Source organism: Armigeres subalbatus, unplaced genomic scaffold, assembly GCF_024139115.2.
Source record: "Armigeres subalbatus isolate Guangzhou_Male unplaced genomic scaffold, GZ_Asu_2 Contig1745, whole genome shotgun sequence".
Lineage (NCBI taxonomy): Eukaryota > Metazoa > Arthropoda > Insecta > Diptera > Culicidae > Armigeres > Armigeres subalbatus.
This window is the reverse complement of record NW_026942556.1, coordinates 60,349-84,367: the sequence shown is the minus strand read 5'-3', so window position 1 is coordinate 84,367 and position 24,019 is coordinate 60,349. Positions and strand designations below refer to the sequence as shown.

The window sequence follows — 24,019 nt, the reverse complement described above, 5'->3', positions numbered from 1 at the left end:
AAATTGAGGCGTTTGACAAGCCTAAATGTTGCTTAATTTTTACATTGAACAAAAGAAAATTTTACGCGCCAAAAAGCCAATTAAACAAACGAAAATTTTACGCGCCCTTAAAAAAACGGTATTTTTACGAAACAAAAGAAGTGGCAATGTATATAAATTAATGCAAACACATGAAAAATTATAGAAAAAATGTGATCTAGACCCCTGAAGTGGCTTTTTGACATTTCTAGTGTGATTTTTTCTGTGTGAAGAAGAATGTGATTTTTTAAATACATTTGATGATGCACGAGAGGTGGAATTATCTGGGTTTTATAAGAAGGTTTTTTTTATCAAGAAATTCCCCAAAACTTCATCGTAAAAGTTTTTAGAACCCCCAGGAATTTTTTCGGAAAATACTTCAGAAGTTCCTTGGTGAAATCTTTGAAATCTCCTCGAGACATTTTTCGTGATTTCCATGGTAAAAGTCTTCATAATTTTCTTTGGTAAATGATTCTAAGCTTCCACTGGAAATAAATTAGAAGATCATGGGAAAACTCTTATGCAAGTACTGTAAAAGGTCGTGATCGCCATAAGACAGAGGGCAAAGCGCCCTGTTCTGTTTCAGGCGACCAAATGAAAGAATTGTGGGTTCTTTGATCAATTTCGCATGAAAGGCAGTCATGAAGGACGTTGAGCTTTATTTTACAATTAAAATTTCTAATTTATTTTAATAGATATATGCGAGAATAGTGACTAGTTGACAAATTGATCATATACCAAGTTGAAGGTGGTAATAAACACTAAAATACAGTAGATATTGCACACTTTTATGCCATGTCACGGGACTAATATTTTTCGAGATTTTTGTAGCATGCCATTCATTCTTTGCGTTTCTATTGATATTGAAAGGGGCAGATATGTAAACATCGCATGAAATCTCTCATTTACTTACTTACTTATGGATCCTGTACACCTCCGGTGGTGCAAAGGGCCGACTTGAAAGATCTCCATCCTGAGCGTTGCCCGGCTACCGCTTTAACCTGTTGCCAGGTTAGATTTTGGTCGACTTCTTTTATTTCTTTATTGAAGCTTCGCAGCCATGAGCCTCTGGGTCTGCCTCTGCTGGGTTCCAGTCTAATGCTTGTTTACAGGTTTCGTTTCCGCCCCTACGTAGAGTGTGGCCGACCCAGCCCCACTTCCGATCCCGAATTTCTGTTGCTATCGGCCTCTGGTGACAACGACGATGGAGCTCGTTGTTTAAGATCCAGTTGTGATTATTATAATTATATACCGCAGGCATCTGTCAATGAACACCTGCAGCTGTTGAGTGTTCTCTACTGATACACACCATGCTTCGCTAGCGTATAACAGCACAGATTTCACGTTAGAGTTGAAAATTCGTATTTTGGTGCGTTCACTTATCTGCCTGTTTTTCCAGATATTTCTTAAACTCGCAAAGGCAGCCCTTGCTTTCTTGATCCGTGCGCCTATGTCGATCTTGGTGCCGCCGTCTGACGCCATTTGGCTACCAAGATATTGGCAGCTTTCAACATTCTCCACTGGATGCCCGGCTACTGTGAAACTGGAAGGAGTCACCGTGTTTACATCCAACGATTTGGTTTTGTTGACGTTGATGACTAAACCTGCCGAAGAGGAGCGCTCGGCAAGGTCGTTGAGCTTACTCTGCATATCAGAGCGCCGTTGCGCGAAGAGTGCAACGTCATTAGCCAATTCGAAGTCGTTTAGGTGCTCCATGGTTATAGGCTACCATAACGGCCCGCGGTTTGGTCAATCGCATCTACCAGAATCTCGTCGATTACGATGAGGAACAGTAACGGTGATAGAATACATCCTTGCCTCACACTAGCTACAACCCGTATAGGGTCGGACAAGACCCCATTGTGCAGCACTCTACACGAGAAGGCCTCGTACTGTGCCTCGATGAGGCCGATGATTTTCTCAGGAACTCCCTTGCGACTCAGGGCGCCCCACATATTCTCGTGATTGAGACGGTCGAAAGCTTTTTCGTAGTCAATGAATACCAAGTAAAGGGACTCTTGGAATTCGTTGACCTGCTCCAGAATGATGCGGAGCGTGACAATATGGTCCACACAGGATCTTCCGGCACGGAATCCGGCTTGCTGCCGCCGGAGAGTCGCATCGATCTTCTCCTGAATCCGGGCTAGGATAATTTTGCACAGAACTTTGAGAACGGTACACAGCAACATAATGCCTCGCCAGTTATCGCATACAGTCAGGTCACCCTTTTTGGGCACCTTCACTAAGATACAGAGGCGACTCGTCCATACGTTCTACCTGTTCATGGAACAGGTAACCATTTTTAGGTCAGAAGTAGGAAATTAATGTCTTGACTCTTGGTAATTAATTATTAGGGCAAATAATTTACTCAGTAAATTTTTTAAACAAAGTTTCACGTAATATTTCCAATGATTTTAACATCTAAACATCTAAAGAAACAAAATATTTCGTAAGCAGATCAAGTTAACGCCACATGCTTGGCGTACAGTCAATTTGCAGCTAAATGTGTGTTTCCCCGACACACCACACCCCATCACAAAGAAAGCTTTTGCCAGTCGTACGATCCATAATGAAGAACCAACAGCAGCGCTGCCAAAAGACAAATTTTATGTTTTGCGCCATGACAAATGATTTGAAATAATTTCCTCCTTGGTATGCTCACTCGTTCTCCGCGCGCAGAGAACCAGCGTGAGCGTTGCCAGCTTTCTCCGTTTCCTCACATCATACTCTTTCGCATGCGAAGCAAGCACGTTTAGATGCAAGTTCTGCTATACGCGCAGCAGGAGTCGAACCCGTTCGACGCGCTGCGAGAACAATCAACGACGCGACGCACCTTCGGTTAGACTCGATCGTAGTGTCGACTGTGCTGTGCTTTGCCGAAAGGCGCACCGCCGTACGCTTTCGTTCATACTTCGATGATTAGAAAAAGTTTTTCTTTTTTTCTTTTTTTCTCCTGATGAATATGCAATGCATCAAGAACAATATTAAATTAGTGTTTGCGTTTTCAAAAGAGACATCAAATAATGGTTTTTTAAGAATACTTAAAATCAATCAACATAGAGAAAAGGTATAGTTTTCACTAAATTTGAAGAATTAAATAACTGGAACACATTTCAGCTTCTAAATGTGACTAATTGGTCGTCACAATCTGGGGTCGCATCAAACAATAATTGTATACTAATTATTAATGTGACCAGATATATTTTGTGCCAGCGCGGGACAATTTTTTTTAAATCCTTGTTTTTATTCAAAAGTGTGCTTAAGTCAAAACTTTAAAATTTGATAAACTCCTCTGGAACTCGCTTGGCCCTGGATCAATCACACAATCCCACCTCTGTTGAATCTGTTCAACTTTTTACAACGATGCGAGTTCCTGATGGTTAAACTTATTTGTATTGGTTGCATGATTCATTTAGCTAACATTCAAAGTGATCATATTATTCGTTTTATGCAATTAGGCAGAGCGCTCAAATTTGCTTAAAATGTCTACACAGATAAACAGCCGTCTCACTTAGAACAAAATGCAATCAAAATCATCGTCATGAAAACATTATCGCCCAATGCTAAATACCCTGTGTGTGGTCAAGCGGCAACCAGATGGCGGTAGTGAGCAAACGTCAAACACAAACAAAACCGATGGAAGCGCCATCGGTGGCCGATCGACCACCTACAGAAAATTGAATCCACCGTTAAAAAGCTGGACGATGGAACATGTGATGAGTGAGACGTCTGTTTCTCTGTGATGTCTACATCTTACTCAGGTTTTTTTATTATTCCCCGCAAACTGACAGACGATTTATCATAATTTTTTCTATAAGCTCGAAACAAAAAAAGATCCAAGCTTCTTAAAATTCGTCAAACTTGCTCAGATTTCAAGTGAAGTTTTTATTGAAATAATAACATACGAACACGGTGTAAGTTGAAATTGTTGAGGTAGGGATCCCACGGGGAGAAGGCGGAGCACTGAAACCCTACCCCGACATGTGCGACATCTGGATTTGGTTCTAAAATGTAAACAACAGTGTTAATTCTCTACACAGAAAAAAATAATGAAAAGTAAACAGCACGTAAAACTTGAGACGCATTAATTTACACTATTCGACGCGGAAATTGTCCTCTTCCTAAAAAGTTTGCTTACAACTTGCAAGCAATATTGACGATTCACGTCCAATATTGTATACATTTAGGCTATATCACGCGTGGAATTACGCTAATAATGACGTTCCATTTATGTGATGATCTTTAGCATAAATTTCAGTGGATTTTTCTATCTGTGTACTACCTTTTTGTTATGGTGAAGTAACTTTTATGCACACTTTTGTTTTCGATATTTTATCAAAAGAAAACACTCAATCATGTAGCAATATAATGATGTAGTATGCTTGAGATACCTGCTTGATCGCATTAACGATAGCGCTCTAACACCGGTGCACCGGTTCTAAGCTTCGATGCAGAGTACACGAGCTTTGTACGCCAGTGACAGGCGTATGGGGCCCTTGAGGAATCCTACATTCAAAGATCTTGAGCCAATCGAGCATTGAGAACTGTCAGAATCTGAGCCAAAGGAGCATTGTTGGAGTCTGATTTATTAGAACATATTTTTAAATTTTGTCCAGCGTTTCGTCCTCGGGTTCGATGTCTTCTTCCAGGAGAAAAAAAATGATCGCTTTTTGTTAAGTATGATAGGCGTTCCATAACGAAGAGCAATTTTTTTCCCTGAACCCGATGCCGAAACGTTGGACAAAATTTAAAAATTTGTTCTAATAAATCAGACTGTATAGCCGAAAAATCTCGAAAAATGTATTATTTCTGTGAATTTTGAAATGATTTCAGTTCTTCACTTTAAAAGCATTGTTATTGTTGCAGATTGAGTAAAATATTTTTGACTAGGGTCACTAGAATACACCAAAGCAGGCTTGTCAAAATTCCTCAAACTCGCTAGACTTCAAGACGAAATAAAATTGGAAACCAACAAACACGTGTTTAAAGTGAGTGCTTGTGCTGCTGCTCGGCGTTGCACTACCATAGTTATAATTTTGTGGGAGACGGAAAGATACAAATGATGTTGATGACAATATGAGAAACCCTTGGGGAAACCTCTTTTCGGCGTCCAAATTATATTTCTTACATCTTAAATAAAATTATCATTAGTAACAAACAGAGTAAGGAAGAGCTAAACAAGCCTCCGGAGAGATGCTTTGTATGTGACGAAAATCGAAAATCATTAATTGATATAATTAATTTTCAAAATCTTATAAGTTCTTGAAGAACGTTTACTGCTATTTATTAAATATTTCTTTATTTCGCGGGACATTATCTTGAAGTAAGTGAAACGCGGGACGTTTCGCGGGACTCTTTTCAGCGCGGGACAAATGGCGAAAATGCGGGACTGTCCCGCGAAATGCGGGACGTCTGGTCACCTTACTAATTATATACTATAATTATTATACTAATAATGGTTAATAACATTTCTTTTATATCAACAAAATATGTGAGAGTTTAAATATTAGCGGCGATGGGGCCCGTGTACCCTGAATTGTGGAATGAGCTGATTTGAAAGATCTCTATTCTGAGCAATATCCAGTTATTGCCAACTGTTACCAAGTTAGATTTAAGACGATTTGCGAGAGTTTAAAATTTTAAGTGCATCTAAATTTAAAACATTTTTGTAACAAAAGAGATTAATAAGCTATTTATTGTTTTGTAAATCCTTTCTATTTAAATTGTTTTTGCCTTTCTCGTACAACTAAGTTGTACCGAAAGGCTATCATTTCACTCCAAATTCGAACTTTTGATAGAAGTCCCGGAGACCCATAGTGTTATATACCATTCGACTCAGCTCGATGAGCTGAACAAATGTCTGTCTGTCCGTGTGCGTGTGTGTGTGTATGTGTGTGCGTGTGTGTGTGCACAAAATGCCATAAAAACATTAGCCAAATTTTCACATAGAAACTCTTAACTGATTTTCTTGCAACAAGTTGCATCCGACAGAGACTAAAACGCTGTTGATCACTATTGAATTTCATAATAATTGCAAATTGCAAAAAAAAGATAATATTTAAATAGTGATCAGACATATTCACATAGAACAATAATGTGTTATGAAAAATGCCTTGCATCTATGAATATTTTATCCGTGGCTTCCCATTAAGAGTTTCATCGTACTATAAAGATGCTCGTGTTGCACGCATTTAGGCGTAAGTATGCTCTTCGTTCAGTTTCATAGTACTATGAAATTGTCCGAAAGTCAAAATTCGAACATAGGAAATTCGAGAAACTTTTAGCAGCGCCATCTGTCGTCTACTAGTGTAAATTTTCTATCATAACATTAGACTGTGTAACTGTTTTGCCTTTCTTGTACATCATCGAGGTGTAAGCGTAAAGGCTACATTCATTACCTTTTTGCGCGAGAAAGGCGCCATCACCGCTAGGTGGATTAATCTGGGTTTTTCTTCTAATATTTGGTTAAGTTGTACAAGAAAAGGTTGTAATATTAGATTAAATGCACAACTTTCATTCGAAACCACTCAGCTTGATGAATCTTTTTTTTTATCAGCATGGTAGAACAGGTGTAGCAAAAGTCCACGAGACGCCCCTGCTAAGATATTTGCATCCAGTCGACCGGGTCAGCTTTGAGCATCTCGGCTGATATCCGGTCGACCCCTGGGGCTTTATTCGATTTCATGCTTTGGATGGATGTTTGAATCTCTAGCAGTGATGGAGCTTCGGCATTGACGCGTGTTATACATCGGATCCTAGATAGATCATGCCGAGGTGGTGGTGGCCTGGCTGGCATTTGAAAAAGTTGATCGAAGTGCTCGAACCAGCGTTTCAGCTGGTCAGTTGGATCGGTCAATAAATGACCATTGGCGTTTTTCACAGGCATCGTTGCATTCGTCTTCACCTCGCCTAAGCGTCGTGAGACATCGTAGAAGAGGCGAATGTCCCTGATTGCGGCGGCTCTCTCCTTCGTCGACCAGAGAGTCCGCCCACGCTCGCTTGTCCCGTCGACATGCGCGTTTCACTTTCTTCTCCAGAGCCGAGTATCGTTGACGGGCTAAGACTTTGGATACTCTGGTTTTTGTTCGCTCTATCGCGGTTTTGGCTTCTCTTCGCTCCTCTATCTTCGTTCAGGTTTCATCGGTGATCTATTGTTTTATCTGAGTGCGCAGTTTGCCCAGATAATTCTCGCTGGTGACGATGAAGGCATTCTTGATGGCGGTCCATTGGTCTTCCACGCTGCCACCTTCCGGAATATCTGCAGCACGCGTCTCCAGTTCTTCAACGAAGGACCGTTTCACCGTGGCATCTTCCAGTCGGCGTGTGTTGAATCGTCGTCCAACCCTTTCCTCCTGCCGACGAATCCGCGCAATGCGCAGGCGTATTTCGCCGATGAGGAGGTGATGATCAGACGCGATATCGGCACTACGTTTATTCCGTACATCAAGAAGGCTCCGTTTCCATTTTCGGCTGATGCAGATGTGGTCGATTTGATTTTCTGTAAAGCCGTCACGGGAGACCCACGTGACCTTGTGAACCGGTCGATGAGGGAAGAGCGTTCCCCCGATCACCATGTCGTTATTACCACAAATCTCTCATTGAAACTGAAAAATTGCAGTCCTGCTCTAAGGAGTTTTCTCGGAAAATTATTCGAAATCCTTTCAAGAAATTCTTTTTAGATTTCCGTGGCAAATTATTTGTGAGCTCCGCGGATTTTTTTTGGATTTTTTTATATTCTGGAACTCCTCGACAAATTGTATGGAATTTACTAGACCAAATTCTTTGAGATTCACTCGAGGAATTGTTCGGAATTTATCTTGCAAGTTTTACGAAAATATTTCGGGATATTCATTGAAAGCTACCTTGTGACATTTTTTGCAATTCCTTCAGGAAATTCTTTGTAAGTTCCTCAGCAAATCACTGATAATTCCTCTTGAAATTCTTCGGAATTTACTCGGAATATTCTTCGGGATTTACTCGGTAAATTCTTTCCTCAAAATTTTCTCGTCCATTTCTTCGGAAAATTCGTCAAAATTTCCTCGGCGATCTATCCGGAAATTCCTTGGAAAATTATTCTGGATTATCTCATCAAATTCGTCAAAACATCCTCAGCCAAAATGTCCTCGGGAAATCCTCTGGCATTTACTCTGCTAACTGTTTGGATTTTTTCAGCAAATTCTTTTAAAAAAAATTTAAAAAAATTTGTTGTGGACTTGACAAATGCAACAAATTATCCTCGGTTAATTTTATTTGTAGGTTTTGTGCTTTCGGAAAGTAAATCAATCAGTGCGCGAATAGTCGAGTTCCGTATCCGACGCAGAGCTTTCGTGAGATCCGGGTGATTAGTTCTGTTTCGTGCGGTCAGAAAGCAAAATGTATTTTCGATGGCAGAACCTTTGCAAAATTTGGATGATCAGTTCTGTTTTGTGCGGTCGGAAAGTAAATCGATCGTGTTTCGTATCGGACGCAGAACTATCGCGAGATCAAGATGTTGAACTCTGTTGTGTGCAGTCGGAAAGTAAATAATTTCTTGCGGATTGCCATGTTTCGTATAAGACGCAGAGCTTTTGGGATATTTGATTGTGTGTTGAGTGCGCGATTGATCATGCTCCGAATAGCACGCAGAACGGTCGCGTGATCTGAGATATTTTGTTCTGCTTTGTGCGGTCCGAAAAATAAATCAATTAGCTCGCGTTTTCACTTTACATTAAATTTAATCTTTCCCATAGATAGCATAACTTATTAAAATGAATCCAGATGATAAAATAAGTGTATTATTTGCGACGCCAATTGTTTGGTAGCCTGAAACCTTCTTCTTCTTCTTCCTAATGGTATTACATACCCCACTAGGACATTGCCGCCTCGCTGCGTAGTGTTCATTCAGCACTTCCACAGTTATTAACCGCGAGGTTTCTAAGCCAAGTTACCATTTTTGCATTCGTATATCATGAGGCTAACACCATGATACTTTTGGATAATCGAGGCAATTTCCAAACCGAAAATTGCCTAGCATGGTCTCGCTCTGTAGCCGCGCATCTTACCGCATCACCGCTGAGCTAAGGAGGGCCTGGAGTCATCTAATTTTTAATTATATAATTAGTTCATCATCAATAAATTTTGTTCTGTGGTAGATTTTCCTTTTACAATAATTACAATAGAAATTAATAAAATTTGTTTTCTCTTTTCGATTTCAGGTACGTATCCATTCGAAGTCAAGTCCGAGACGATAATCTTAATAATAATGGTAGGAACAATTGTATAACAGTTGACGAAAAAACAAAGCTGTCTCGCTGACCATAGCAATTTTCTGAGCTTCCTAGTTACGTGGGCCTTGTACACGATCATAGGTTGTGTAGCGTTCCTATTTAGGCTATAGTGAGGTATCAAAATTCTATGATTCGAAAGCTTCTTGGTTCAACTTGACCTTTTTGACAATTTCAGGATCAGTTCAATCAAAGTTAATTGCCTATTTCCGGGGATTAAACCACCCGACTTGGACGTTAATTTACAATGTTATGGAAACTCATATGTGAATATGTACGTTATGTGGAAGATATTGATTTGAAAAATGTATTTGAGGTAACCACTTTCCCTTCGATGGGACTCGAACCCATGACCCTACAGTACGCTAGACTGGTGCTTTAACCAACTAAGCTACGAAGGACCTCCGTCGGCCTTCGCAACCTAGCGGCTACTGAACGAGCTCGAGATTCCCAAATTGGACGCATAGTCAAATCACTCGCAATCCATTTCTCAAGCCAACACTACCACATGTGTATAGTACACGTTCACATTAGAGGAGCGTGAGTATTTAGAATGTCTGGCGGCTGTACACATTCTTCATCAGCAACTGTACTGATCAAGTGAGGTTGTGTAAGCTATTGCCAGTCGGTCGTCAAGCTCAGACCCGACCGCATGGATTGCGAGTGATTTGACTATGCGTCCAATTTGGGAATCTCGAGCTCGTTCAGTATCCGCTAGGTTGCGAAGGCCGACGGAGGTCCTTCGTAGCTTAGTTGGTTAAAGCACCAGTCTAGCGTACTGTAGGGTCATGGGTTCGAGTCCCATCGAAGGGAAAGTGGTTACCTCCAATACATTTTTCAAATCAATATCTTCCACATAACGCACATATTCACATATGAGTTTCCATAACATTGTAAATTTCAGGATGTTCTTCGATAATTTACGGAAGTTACAACAGTCTGATGTTGCGTCCAGTGTGGAGCATCCTTACGTCCTTTAATTAGCTTTCCGTGCTCTTCTGGTTCTCAGAACGGGTTTGTCGACCCGGAACGAGTTCACGTTTATCCCCGATAGGGGCGTGGACGCCGGAGGTGTTCTACGGGTTTCGTATACCTGGGACGGTTTTGCGATTAAGTCAACCCAGTTATAAGACACACTGGTGGTACCGTAGCCTGGGTGTCTACGCAGATTTTTAAGGTGCTTTCGTCAGCCCGTGAGGTTGAGCAGGTCGAAAATAAGTAGGAGATAATTCACTAGAAAGTAAGCTTAGCATACTCGCACATCCTTTACAAATCCTAAATACTTCTTTAGAGAAGTCTGCTTGGTCTTGGAAGGAAAATTCTGTTCAATCAAAGTAAATTTCCTATATTCCGGGGATTAAACCACCCGACTTGGACATTAATTTACAATGTTGTGAAAACTCATATGTGAATATGTTCATTCATTATGTGGAAGATATTGATTTGAAAAATGTATTGAAGGTAACCACTTTCCCTTCGATGGGACACGAACCCACGACCCTCAATAAATTCTCCAAAACTCAAAATTTTCAATGTATTTTAAGAATTTCCAAGATTTTTTTAAGAGTATCAAATTTTCAGCTAATTCTATTGTCTATCCAATATTTTATATTTAAAAAGTCTTCTGGGAGTTCCAAGAAGCGCTTCTGGGAAGTTTTTCAAAATTAAAAGATTTAACAGGTTTCCCAAGAACTCACGTAGTCTGATAAGCATTTTAGAAAGTCTTTCGGTAATTAAAGAATTTATTTTCATTATAAAGTAAGATGTTCGAAGTGATTACTGAGAAATGAGAAGAGAGCTGTATTTCTATTTATACACTTCTCATATCTTATTTCTCATTTCTAATTTCTCGTTTCTTACTTCCCTTCCTAATTCTCGTTCCTCAAATCTAACTACTAAATTCTTGTTTCATTCTTGTCACCCAGTCACTAGTAATTTGTTTATTCTTAATTTTTATTTTTTTAAAATCAGCTTCTGTTATCTACTCGTTATCGAAGTTATTGAAATAGGGAACACATTTATATTTTATCCCAAAATATCAAATAATTTTCATAACATGCAGAAATATGGTTTGAGGTTATTTGACCGAAGGGTAATTTTTGGAAGAAAGTGTTATTTGGCCGAATAGTTGATTTTTTTGCCTTTCTCGTACACTAAGTGTACGTAAAGGCTATAATATTGCTTCAAAAACAAAATTTTGATAGGAGGCCCGTGTAACAGGTTAACTGTTCGGCGGGTGATATCTTTTAAAAACGTTACACACTCGTCGAACGTTCAAACTAGACTGTTTATTAATTCAAATTCTTAACTTAACTTGAGCTCCCATTTGGAGGTACCTGAAGTCATTATATAAATCACACCGTCGGCACTAGCGTGCGACGGGTAGCATGGGAACAGCTTGCCCTGGGAACAACCATAAAGCGATGACTCTGTAAAACGACACTTCCAAAACGAAGTGCATAAGCATTGCAAAAGGCATCGACTTGATGAGTCGCTGGATTATGGAGTCTAGAATTATATACGGCATACCGCAAGGAATGCGATTTTATGGAATTGAACTAGGGTCGGTGACATACGTGATACGCATGCTACACCACCACCCTTTACTGAAAAATGATTGAAGATCATTTTTAATTTTGACTTCAAATACCTCTCACAAATTACAATGATTATAATCCTGTTCCTTCAGTAAATTTTTCTTTCTTACATTTTAAGCTCATCCTCCTTTCGAAAAGAATGATTTCACATGGTACAATGGCAATGGCAATATGTTTGTTATGATATTTTGTTGGTGGTTGTTTTCCATAATTCTATCTGATAATGGGTGAATTGCATTCTCAATTTCGTGTGATTCAAAATAAAGGATAAGTTTCATTAGTATTTAAGAATATGCTATCATTTTAATTTTTAAAATATCAATTCGAAAGGTGTGCAATAATAATCTCCACTTTTCAGTGTACATTCCACTAAAAAACTCTATATATATATTTTTAAATAATTAAATTGCAGTTGAAGTAGTGTTATACAAATAATAATAATGCTTTTGTCCAATATGCTTTGGATTATTTACTGAAGATCGGTAGACATTCATTCAAATACCTTTAGTTTTTCTCTAACGAACCGATAATTTTGTGAAATCTACGTTTTAATATACAAAACCGAGTTTAGGTAAAAGAAATGCTTCTTCATTTGTAACTGCTTCGTACACATGAAGTTGATCAGGCTTCTGTGTTTGAACGTTGCAATGAATAACATTTTCTTGTTTTTAAGAAATGGAACTGGTAATTTAATCAATTTAAGCGAAAAGGTCTCAATATGAATTTTGCAAAAGCGGTTTTATTTCTTCTGTATAATTCGTTACGTCTCACGAAATATATAGTAGAAAAATTAATGTTGCATAGAAAAAATCATATAATTAAGGACAGATCAAAAATCAATAAAGTATTAAATATATATATTTGAACATTCTTGATTTTTTTTTCAACGTTGTCGCTATCCATGACAAAATTATTATAGCTGATAAACAATTTTTCCTATATTCTATGACGTCCTTCTGCTCTTCATTGAGGCAGGCATCCGGGTAATAATAAAAAAACTAGCGTGCGCAGACTTATCTGGTCGCTTTTCAAATTAATTTAGGCAACAAGCACTAGAGCTTGGCCATTTATTCTTCCGGGCATCCGGTATCCTTTTAATCCGGGCATCTGGGGCAATATTTTAAAATTCAATAATAAATAAATACGTGGGTGCAGGCCTGCAAACCCTTTTTCTATCACTTTAGCACCCAGGCATTCCTTGCTATGGATTTTAAGCCTTTTCGCATAGCTAAAGAGAATATTATGATTTTGTTTCCTAATTCTAACAACCTTCTGGGGATTTTAAGCCTTTTCGCCCAGGGGTTGAGTAAATAAATAATGAAATGTATTGGTTTTTTAACGAAATTCTGGGGATTTTAAGCCTTTTCGCCCAGTAATTACGTAATAAATAATAATATGAAATAAATATGTTTGAGCTTACTTTGTAATTTGTTGATATTATTATTTATGTATTTTTTGTAGTTGACATTATAAAGTTTTTAGCCATTTTATTTGTATTTTGTTTAGTTTTATTTTAAAAATATCTAATCATATCGTTATTTATATTTCTACATTTTATATTCAAATTTTCATTATTCGAGGGTTGTTATTAATGATTTTTAAAAGTTATTTATTTGTTATTGTTGGCAAATTATAACAGTTTTGTTTTTGAATTGAGTTTTTCAATTGTTAATTTTGCTTTTGTTTATGAGTTCATTATAATATAATTATTGTGTTGAATTTAAATCTTACTTTTTTTTTTTAGTAATATCAGAAATATTTGAAAAAATTAGTATGTTGCAAATCTTGATTTTGGAATTTTATATTTTCTTTATATATTATTATTTATAAGATATTTTTGTTTTAGGTATATTTTATTAAAAATTAATAACACGGGGAAAAATTCTTAACGTTTTACATCGTAGTAGCAAAACTAAACGTTCAAAATGAAAGTACTGTGAGTTCACCTCTATTTGTGAAAATGTAAAATATAGCCCGAGAAGGAAAACATGTTTTTTTTTTATTATTGGAAAGAAGAAACAAAAAATAAGGGTATAACTCAGGAAAATCGACACATGGCAAAATCCATGTATTTTGAAATATGCATATCATGCGTCGGCACATACTTAATTGCATACAAATTCACACATGGTTACTATGACCCACATGGATAGTATGTGTGAACACTCATGCAATGAATGCGGGGGCATGGAATATATGTGTCGAAAATATGGAATCCATTTCGCTACCCCCATTGCAAAATCCATGTTTGAACTCATGAATATAATGCGGAGATTTTTGTAAGTGTAGGGATAAATTTATAATGAATACCAAATATTGTGTTTGATTGATCATTTTTTTTTTGTTATTGATTGGTAATGATCAATGTTTACGAAATTTGCATTGTTTTTAATTTTGAAGGCAAATTTGAGCCAGATAAATATAGCCATTCACTTTTATACGGTGATTAGTAGGATAGAGGAGAAAGAAACTTGTACGATTAGGTTAAAATAAATTAAGTAATACAGAAAGAATGCAAATAAATGTTTTTTTTTCTTCCTTGGATGATCAAAGTGAAAACTTTTTGCTCGAAGAAAAAAGTAAAATGTTATAGTTGAGTGTACTCTTCATGAAAGTATTTATAAATGGGTACCTAATTTGGCGATGCCAAAAACTTTACAAAAATGAGATTGCATGAATGGGAATATTGTGCTTACATTTTAGAAAAACACAAAATTACAAAACTTTTTTTGTCATTTTATTTTAAGTTTAACCTGAAACTAAGATGCATAGTTCATTTAAATGATTATTTTCAAATGTATAAACAAATTTAGATAGGCTTAAAAACATGTTTTTGAATGGTTACATGAAGTAACGCTAAGGTGAAAAAATAAAATTAGCAGTTTGATGAGTTAATATGTTTTTTTTTATAGGTCAGTTTTGGACATTAGTTTTAAGTAAGAAACGGCTTGAGTTTGTTTGCAAATAATTTAAATTTCCTTTCAAGGACAAATTTCCGTCGTATGATACACGTTGTATGTTTGATATTATTCGAAATTTTGGTAATAGAGTTTGCCATGACATTATTTATAAATAATCTAGTCACAAATAAAAAGATACAACTGAATTATTAACAAAATATATGAATAAAAATTAAAAAGAATAAAATTAAATTGTATTTTTGCAATTGTCAAATTTCTGACAGCAGAAAGGTGTAAATGCACAACGGAGTCTTTAACTCAAAAGTGTAGTTTAGGATTAGTACGCTTAATTGCAACAAAGTAGATAAATTTATGACAACTTCGTACAAAAAAAGATGTTTGTTTAGAATTGTAAGTAAGTTTTTAGTTACACTGGGATTCTTTTCTAACAAGTTTGATAGCTTTTTTTTTTTAAATAAAATCTATTCTTTTTTTTTGTTAATTTGAATAATTTTGTAATTTCAATTCTTCAATAATATGTTCAGCAATAATATTATAAATAGCAATATATAATAATAATAATGATTTTTTTTTTTATATAAATTTTTCGCTGAGTTCTTCAAATTTATTAGTCTTTTACTGTTTAATTTAATTATTATGTGCATTTGTGGCAATGATCATATTAATTTAAATAAATAAATAGTAAAACTCTAAACTAAACTGCTAAACGTCACCCATACTCGAGTGATTCTACACTACAAAAATTCCACACATTTTTATTGGCAAAAATCCATTAATTTTATTCATGATTCTAATTAGTGCACACATAACCACTCTCCACGCGAAGTACAAATATAATCTATAATCAAATAAAATGTATGTGTGGTCTCTAATATGCAGTTATTGAATTTATGTGTGGTTACAAATTGCATATATTTGGGTCGCCAAATTGCAAAAAAAATTTGTGCGACAAATATATTCAATATAAAGAATTTTTTCGGTGTACTGTACTTTTGTGTTGCGCAATTCAGTTGCAACATGAATTTTCTTTAACGTAAACATGTATTTAACGATTTTCTTCGACTGCTTTACGATTTCTTCGATTAAAAACACTTATTTTTATATGCTAAATATTGGATTCACCGTGTTTCTATGCCTTTGTAATTTCATTAAAACGCATAAAAAGATTCACTTCTTCGTAAAATGTAAAGAAAATTCAAATTCGTTTTTCGTTGAAGTTTATAAGTGGTTTTTAGTATTATTATTAATTACTTTCCCATTGTGTGCTTTTTTTTTTTTTGGTTTTAAACGAACAAATATACGCGCGAACAAAACAATACCGCAGTTAAACAATTAGTACGAAAACCTAATATAAGACGTAAAGTTGTAATTTTGAATCATCAATAAAAATCTACATTTACTCCAAGACTTACAAGAAAAGGGAGAAACTAAACTAGAGCTCATCTATAGAGAAAAATGTCGCACGACAGTTAGAAGATAGCACTATTCAACAGATTATAATTTTATGCGTACATACAAACAACATGTTGTTCATTTTACTCACTTTCTTTTAAAATTAGATAAATTCCGCTATTACCTGGTTACTGCTGCATACTTGCTAAATGTTTTCAGCGAATCCATCCGTGTCGAGTCTTTCGGCGGTTCAAAAGACATTGGGTTACATGCCTTATCCAGGTTATGGTGTTAGATGATTTTGCTGTGTGACAGCACAGCGACGGCGGCATCCGGAGCTAATGTCGATGTCTTTCTTCCTCGATATTGGCACTTTATTCTAAAATCAGCGTAGCTCGACCGGACGGACACCACATCAACCGTGCCGTCGTGAACACGTATGTACTTTTCGCTTCACCTGCGCCAACTGCATGTATTATGTTGCGCGATTTGTGCTGTACTCGATAATTAGATCCACCTGCAGCTCCACTTTTGGTCTCGTGTTTCCAAGCGTTGACTCACGAGGCATTTTGATTGATAAATCCCGATCTCCTACTGAGGCGATGGTCGTAGGTTTTTGTTATTGTTGCTTCTGATTCAATCTTATAGATCACACGTATCGACTTGTACACAAACTTTGGTGCACTTGTGTATTCTGTGTGTCCTGCGTCAGCAAATCTCGACCCGAGAACTAAATTACACACATGGTGTGATAACCGCAATTTGGGACATACCGGGCATCATTTAAATCCATTTTAGCCACTCAACTATGTACATTTTCTTCAGCCGGCAGGGTGACGGTTCCTGCCGGCTCACCAGTCTTTTTCACTTTATTAATTGCCGGATTCGGCCACTTGTTCACTGGTCGCCATGTAACAGGTTAACTGTTCGGCGGGTGATATCTTTAAAACGTTACACACTCGTCGAACGTTCAAACTAGACTGTTTATTAATTCAAATTCTTAACTTAACTTGAGCTCCCATTTGGAGGTACCTGAAGTCATTATATAAATCACACCGTCGGCACTAGCGTGCGACGGGTAGCATGGGAACAGCTTGCCCTGGGAACAACCATAAAGCGATGACTCTGTAAAACGACACTTCCAAAACGAAGTGCATAAGCATTGCAAAAGGCATCGACTTGATGAGTCGCTGGATTATGGAGTCTAGAATTATATACGGCATACCGCAAGGAATGCGATTTTATGGAATTGAACTAGGGTCGGTGACATACGTGATACGCATGCTACACCCGGAGGGCCGATTTTTATATACCAATCGACTCAGCTCGACGAATTGAGGTGATGTCTGTATGTGTGTATGTATGTATGTGTTTTTGTTTTCTTCCTAAACAATGGAGGGGGAATCTGCTCAACAGACATCCTGGGTTGACCAGGAAGTGCGGGGTTAGGGATCACCGAGGGAGGCAGGACTACATTCCCGACCCGCTAAACCGTTTCCATTGCCGCCAAGCCCATAGTCCCTTCGGTACAACCAGAAAGTAATGCTTCAAAGGGGGGCCAGTGCATGACGCACCCTCGAGGTTAGCTGCGTGTCCTTGCAGCACCGAACATCGTAACTCGCTTTTCTAGAAGAACACCATGGTATCGTGCCAGCGCGTTGCCGGCTTTCCAGGTGGCCTTACCACGCCCTATGTCCTCGGAAGGTGGGAAGGGTCGACTTCGCGCCTGCTTCCCTCTGCACGACTGGTATCAAGAATGATGATGCCGCGTGCACCCCAAATTGACCTTTCTGCGATAGGGCCTATTCGCCAGCACACAGAGGGACTTGTCGACGCGAGGCCTACGCCTGCCCCAGCCTTGACGAGGACCTCTTTCCGTCCTCGGGCTCGGAACCCGCCCGGTTGACCGACGCCGCGAAAGCGACGATACCATGTTGTTCTTCGCGCGGGCACTTGTTCGATAAAAGGATCGAGTTCGACCACAGAGCATGACCACCGGTATGACCCATGAAGCCGACTCCGATCCCTTGGACCACCTCTTATTTGCGCCTGAACTAGCCATCCTTGAGTCCACGCGCCACCTTCTGTGTAGCTCCGAGACGATTTGGGCGATAGCCGATAAAACGGCGTTCCAGCCAACTTCATCTTTACACATCCTCCGAACTAGGTTGTCCGGGGTAGTGTCCAGACCACATGTGGCAAGCATGTGGTCACGCATTGCGCGAAAACGTGAGCACACGAACAACACGTGTTCCGCCGTTTCCTCTAAACCTGCGCACACCAAACACTCGGGCGAGGCCGAGCAAGCCAGCTGCGTTACCTGCACTTTGATTTTGCAGCACGCTTAAACGCCGGGCACATCGAACCCCCCATGGGGTGCTTGCTGTTCACAGCTTTGCTGGAACAAATCAAACAATTGGGAGGGTTCGTGCAGCACTGTGCCTTATGTCCCTCCAATCCGCAGCGTCGGCAGAGATTGCTTCTGTCAGGGCCTTTGCAGTCCCATTGCTTGTGCCCCGGTTCCAGGCACTTGAAGCAAACTTCGGGTTGCTCGTATATGCGCACAGGGCATACCGACCATCCCACCTTGACGCTCCCTAACTTGACTACCTTGGAGGCGTCCGCTGCAGATAGCCGAACCAATGCTACCTGCGTCCCTGCCGGACCTTTCCGTAGCCGAACGGCTGCGGTGGTCGTCTCCACTTCACACTGTCGCCGCAGTGCCGTGACGAGCTCTTCGACTTCAGTGATCTCGTCCAGGTCTTTAACCTTTAGATTCACCTCCGTCGTGAGTGCCCTCACCTTGGCCGTCTCGCCTAGGACCTCCTCCGCCAACTTCTTGTAGGCGGCGCCCTGTGTGTATGTGTACAAATTTTGTAGACACACTTTTTGGAACTTAGCATTATCCGATTTACTCGCAACAAGTTGCATTCGACGGGGAATGCGGTCTAATTGTTTGCTATTGAAAATTGGCTCGATCGGACATTGCATTTTGGAATTATTGAAAAATCATTGTTTTTTCCCAAGGGTCCCCCCTTGGAAAAAAAATTCAAAACCAAAAAAAAATTTTTTTCCGAAAATGGTGGCGATGCATTTTAACTAATGCAAAAACATGCAAAATGATCGAAAAAATGTGATCTATTCTCCTAAAGAGCGTGATTCTTTCAATATATTTTATAATGCACGAGAAAGGCATCATCACTGCTAGGTGGATTAATCTGGGTTTTCTTTATTAAGGTGACTCGGGGAAGCACTACACACCGTGTTATTTTTCCTATCTTTTGCATTATCACCTCGTAACTTTGGAGCGGCGTATTTCGGTTTTTAGTTGTTTGATGTAACTGTAAATGTATCAGCATGTAGATGGAGAGTAAGCACGCGCCGCTGATACTTTTTCAAAATCATATTTGTTGTAGAAAAACAATTAAGCATTCAATGATGAAAATGATGACTTGGGATGTGACAAGATGATAATTACGATGTGACAAGCGAGATGCTGAGAAGTGAGTGGTGTGATATAAAACTCAAAGAAAAGGGAAGAAGGAGGGAGGCAGAAGTAGGAAGGAAGAAGTAAGAAGAAATAAAAAGGAAGGAAAATGGATTAGGAAAATGGAAGGATAAAGAAGGTTTAAGGAAAATAGAAGGAGAAAGAATGATGAAAACTGGAGAAAGTAAAAGGAAGAGAAAAGAAAGAAGAAGAAATAAGGGAAATGGTAACGGAAAATGAAGGAAGAAAGAAGAAGGAAGAGGTAATATGGAAAAGGAAAGGAAATATGTAAAGGTAGAAGAAAGAAGAAGGAAAACTGTAGTAAAAAAGTAGTATTTTTCTAGAATATTTTTCTATGAAAATCTTGATCTACTTCACAAAACCTGTTATTATAACCTTGTTGTTTTCATTTCAAGAAGTTCTACAGGAATCCTCCAAGAAATCCTTCTTTATTAATTCAGATAATATTCGCGAGATTCGAAGAGTACTTCTACAGCAATTTCAAAAGGTCCAATAATTTGGGTGAAACGTACATCATTGATTTCAGCAGAAGATGTCATTCAGAAATTTCAATAACATTTTTAAGATTTACAGGAGATTTTTTTTAAAATAGAATATGATCATCTCAGAATTATTCGCAACCCTGTGTATACATAACTGCCCCGTCGTGGTAATCCCACACCACCACATCACCATTTGGAGCTGCCTCACGATACCACCTTTTCGTATTCATTCAACTGGAAGGCGGCTGAGCTTGCGATCACCAATCCGATCCGGCCGGGGTAATATGGGTGCCTCTTGTTCAAACATTTGCAGCGCCGCACACATTCGCATCAACACAAAGCCAAAGTGCACGCAACGCAATGCGATCATGTCACGTCGCAAACTGTAAATCCGCAACAAGAACTGTGCGCGCATCATCGCGCGCGCTCTCTGCCTGCCTGCTACGCGCGCCGAGGGGGTCTTCTGGTCAAACTGGTCGCGTCGGCGATTAGTTCACATTTGGCGGTTGTTGCGATTCCAGTTCCCAGTAATTCGCTCCGATTTCGGTTCGGTCCGTGGAGCTTTCCCCTCAGTCCAGGATTTCCAAAACCCTCTGTAGGTGATCAAGAAGCCGCACCCTTCTGGTGGTTCGGTTCCAACAGTCTGGTTGGGCCTCCTTTGTGTGGTTCTTGTCGTCTCGGGTGGGATCTTTTTTTCAAGGTGATCGTGATCGTTGCTGCTGCCGAAGAACAGAAGAACCTTACCAGAAAGAAAGAAGATTCCGTCCGGCTGAAAACCCTTTTTGAATTTTGGCTTGTGTGAATTCAAAAAAGGTTGTTGCGGTTCGGTGCGGCACTCGGTCGGTCAACGGTCATCAACGGCGGGTGCGCATTTGGGACGCTTCCGAAAGCGAAAGGTTTGGATGTGGAGGCACTGAATGCTGCCTTTCTAGTCCAGTGGAAGCAACCGTAGAAGACGACTTATGTGTGTGACTTAGATAATAGATGTGTTTTTGATTGAAAGTCGGTAGTTTCGTCATTTCGTTTTTCTTTGTGGGTTAATGTAATTTGGTGTCTACGGCAAGTGAATCGGTGCGAATCGTAACGTGACGGTAGTTTTTGGGGCTGGATTTGATAATACGGAGGGCGTTGTTGTTGTTCAATTGTGTTAATTGGATCATCTACACAGGTGAAGCAGAGCAGCTGGAAATAGTGTGAAATTGAAAGTGGTTTACAAAGGGAGAAACATTCGACCCTTGCAGGTGTTTGTGGAAATAGTGAGTTGCGGTTCGTTGCGAGTGCCATCGAAATAAGGCAACGATCAAAATGGTTGCAAGCGGAAAAATGGTAAATAATGCATTTTTTTTCTACATATTTTGCAAATTTCGATGTTATATTTGTAAGGTAAAACTAGGCTCTTTTCGAAGTTTGATAGTGGATTCTTCTGACCAACATAATTTCACATTTCACTGGAATTTTATATGGTACATTTTAATTGCTTAATTTTAAGTATCCGAATTCAGATTATGTCTAAAAAAATATTCTTGTTTGGATATTTGTTGGAGCCGAAACGCTACAGTTTAGGAAGTTAAAAGGTATTGCTGTAAAACAATCCCTTTATTTCAAAATGGAAAATAACACACAGCCTGTTGTTCTTCCTTTTCTAACTCCTGCTACATTTGAGGAAGCTAAAAGCCGGGTAATGCAGAAACACCCAGATTAATCCACCTAGCGGTGTTGGTGTCTTTCTCGTGCATATAAAAATAGTATTTTAGCAATAACTTTTGAGCCCATAGGCGAATTTTTAATAGGGGCAGGATTCCCCGTCGAATGCAACTTGTTGCGAACAAATCATTTAAATATAAGTGCCATAATATGCGAGAGTATTTTTTGCGCACATACATACACACGCACAGACAAATATGATTTCAGTTCGTCCATCTGAGTCGATTGGTATATAACACTATGGATATGAGATCATTTTTTTCACTAGTGTACTATCAAATAATATTACTCATAACAAATAGCTTCTGCTAAAAGCAAGTCTAAATATCCTTTAGATATGGTTGTTCGTTTTTCTAGAAAGCTTTCAGAAAAATTATGATTTTTTAAGGATTTCGTCATATCCAGTCCATCTTCTCGGAATTCTTTCCAAAAATGCGTTCATGAACTTCCACATAATGTTTTTCAGAGAGCTCCTCAAGAGGATCGTTCATAGAAATATCATTTCTATATCATGACTGCTTTTATTTATTTTGACTGGAGTTGGAATTAAGGAATTGTTTTGTTTTCTAAGATAAGCATTTTTGTTTTAATTCGTCAACTGATGGCACAAATGAATACAAAAGGTCTGTAAAACCACTAAAATATGAACTGTCCCTGAAACTTTAGAAGTTTTCCATAAAAATTGGCAAAAAAGAAATCAGAGTAGAAGCACACGATAGAAAACACGAACAAATGCGCACTCAAAACAGATGAATCACGCAGTAATGGTTTTACGTTTGATCGCGCACTCGATTAATGTCATATTCCGTGGATTTTCCCGATTGTTATCCCTACAACATTGCGTTGAAACTCCAGATTGTTTTTCGTGAAAATACCATTTCCTTGAAAATTCCATACAATTTCACGTAAGGCCCGTAAAAGCTAAGAAGAACTTTGAGTGCAAATTCCGAAGGATTTTCCATTGAAATATAATTTTTGAACGAAGAAGTCATTTGGCTGAAGACCACAAGGCCTAAAGTTTTTTGACCGAATATGTTATTTGACCAAACAAATCATTTGGCCAAAACCCACCTAGCCTTAAGTCATATGGCCGAAAATGTTATTTGAATGAAAGGGTCAGGCGCCCAAAAATGTCGTTTATTCGAACAGTTCCTTTGGCTAAAAAAGTAGCCGAATAGCTCATTTGGCCGTAAATGCCATTTAGCCGAAATGGTCGATTGGCAGAAATGGTAATTTTGCAGAAATTGACATTCAGTCGAAAGTGTCGTTAGACTGAACTGATCGTTTGCCGTTTATCCGAATAGTTCATTTAGCAGAAAATGCCGTTTGGTCGAAATGGTTGTTTGGCAGAAAGGACATTTTCGGCCCAAATGGCTTACCATTTCTACTAAACGGATTTTTCAGAGATCGGAAATGATCTATTCGGTCAGACAAAATGTTCGGCCAAACAGCCATTTCGGCACAACGGCATTTCAGCCAAATGACTAAATGTCGCCGAAAACGCCGCCGCCGACGATTTTCGGATCCGCGCCCACCGATCTCCATTCTCATCGACGTAATGTGACTGTTTATAGATCGTTGAGCATTTTTCCACTTTCTTCCGCTGGTTCTTGAATGACTTACAAGCCATAACATGTTTTGCGAAATCAGAACACAGTGGCGTTGGTGCCCGTTGACCTTTAGTTCTTCGAGCATCGTTTGCAGGCCGTACTCATATAAGTAACCGATTTTACCAGCCATAATCATTTAGAAAATCTTCTACTGTATGTCCGTTGTTCAGAATACCATACATAACACAGTTTCGAAGTTTTTCTTCAGTGATCATGCTTAGTTTGCTGTTTTGTGCAGCTAGCGGTATTCGAGATGGTACAGAAATTCCGGCCCTTGGAACCACCTACCTTCTGTAGAAAGACTGGGTTCTTTACCCCACTTTGTGCCTGGGAAATCTTTCGCAAAATCCTTGGCGTTTCTGTTGTTTATGTATTATTGAGCACTACATGGTGAACAGCTGAATCCGAACGTGGCTACATCCTTAAGGTAGATGCTTGGCTGTTACTTTGGATCTTATTGCATCAGAAATCCTCATGGCTTATGCGATGTTGGTGAATCATTTCACCATTCGTGACATACTCAC

At 38.8% G+C, this 24,019-nt stretch overlaps 1 protein-coding gene across 11 annotated transcripts in view; it reads left to right on the top strand.

Moving 5' to 3' along the window:
* Nucleotides 1-24,019, top strand: part of LOC134203298 (moesin/ezrin/radixin homolog 1-like) — a 142,186-nt gene that overhangs the window by 84,895 nt on the left and 33,272 nt on the right. Inside the window, exons 1-2 of one of the 11 annotated variants that reach the window (XM_062678169.1) lie at nt 20,625-20,776; nt 21,350-21,507. The exons of 3 other annotated variants lie outside the window; for them this stretch is intronic. In XM_062678169.1, the coding sequence (XP_062534153.1) occupies nt 21,487-21,507 (21 nt within the window). In that variant the 5' untranslated portion in view covers nt 20,625-20,776; nt 21,350-21,486. Of the gene's footprint in view, nt 1-20,624; nt 20,882-20,927; nt 21,273-21,349; nt 21,508-24,019 lie in introns of those variants that run through there. 7 more of the 11 variants (XM_062678171.1, XM_062678174.1, XM_062678175.1 and 4 more) reach the window with 7 other exon arrangements.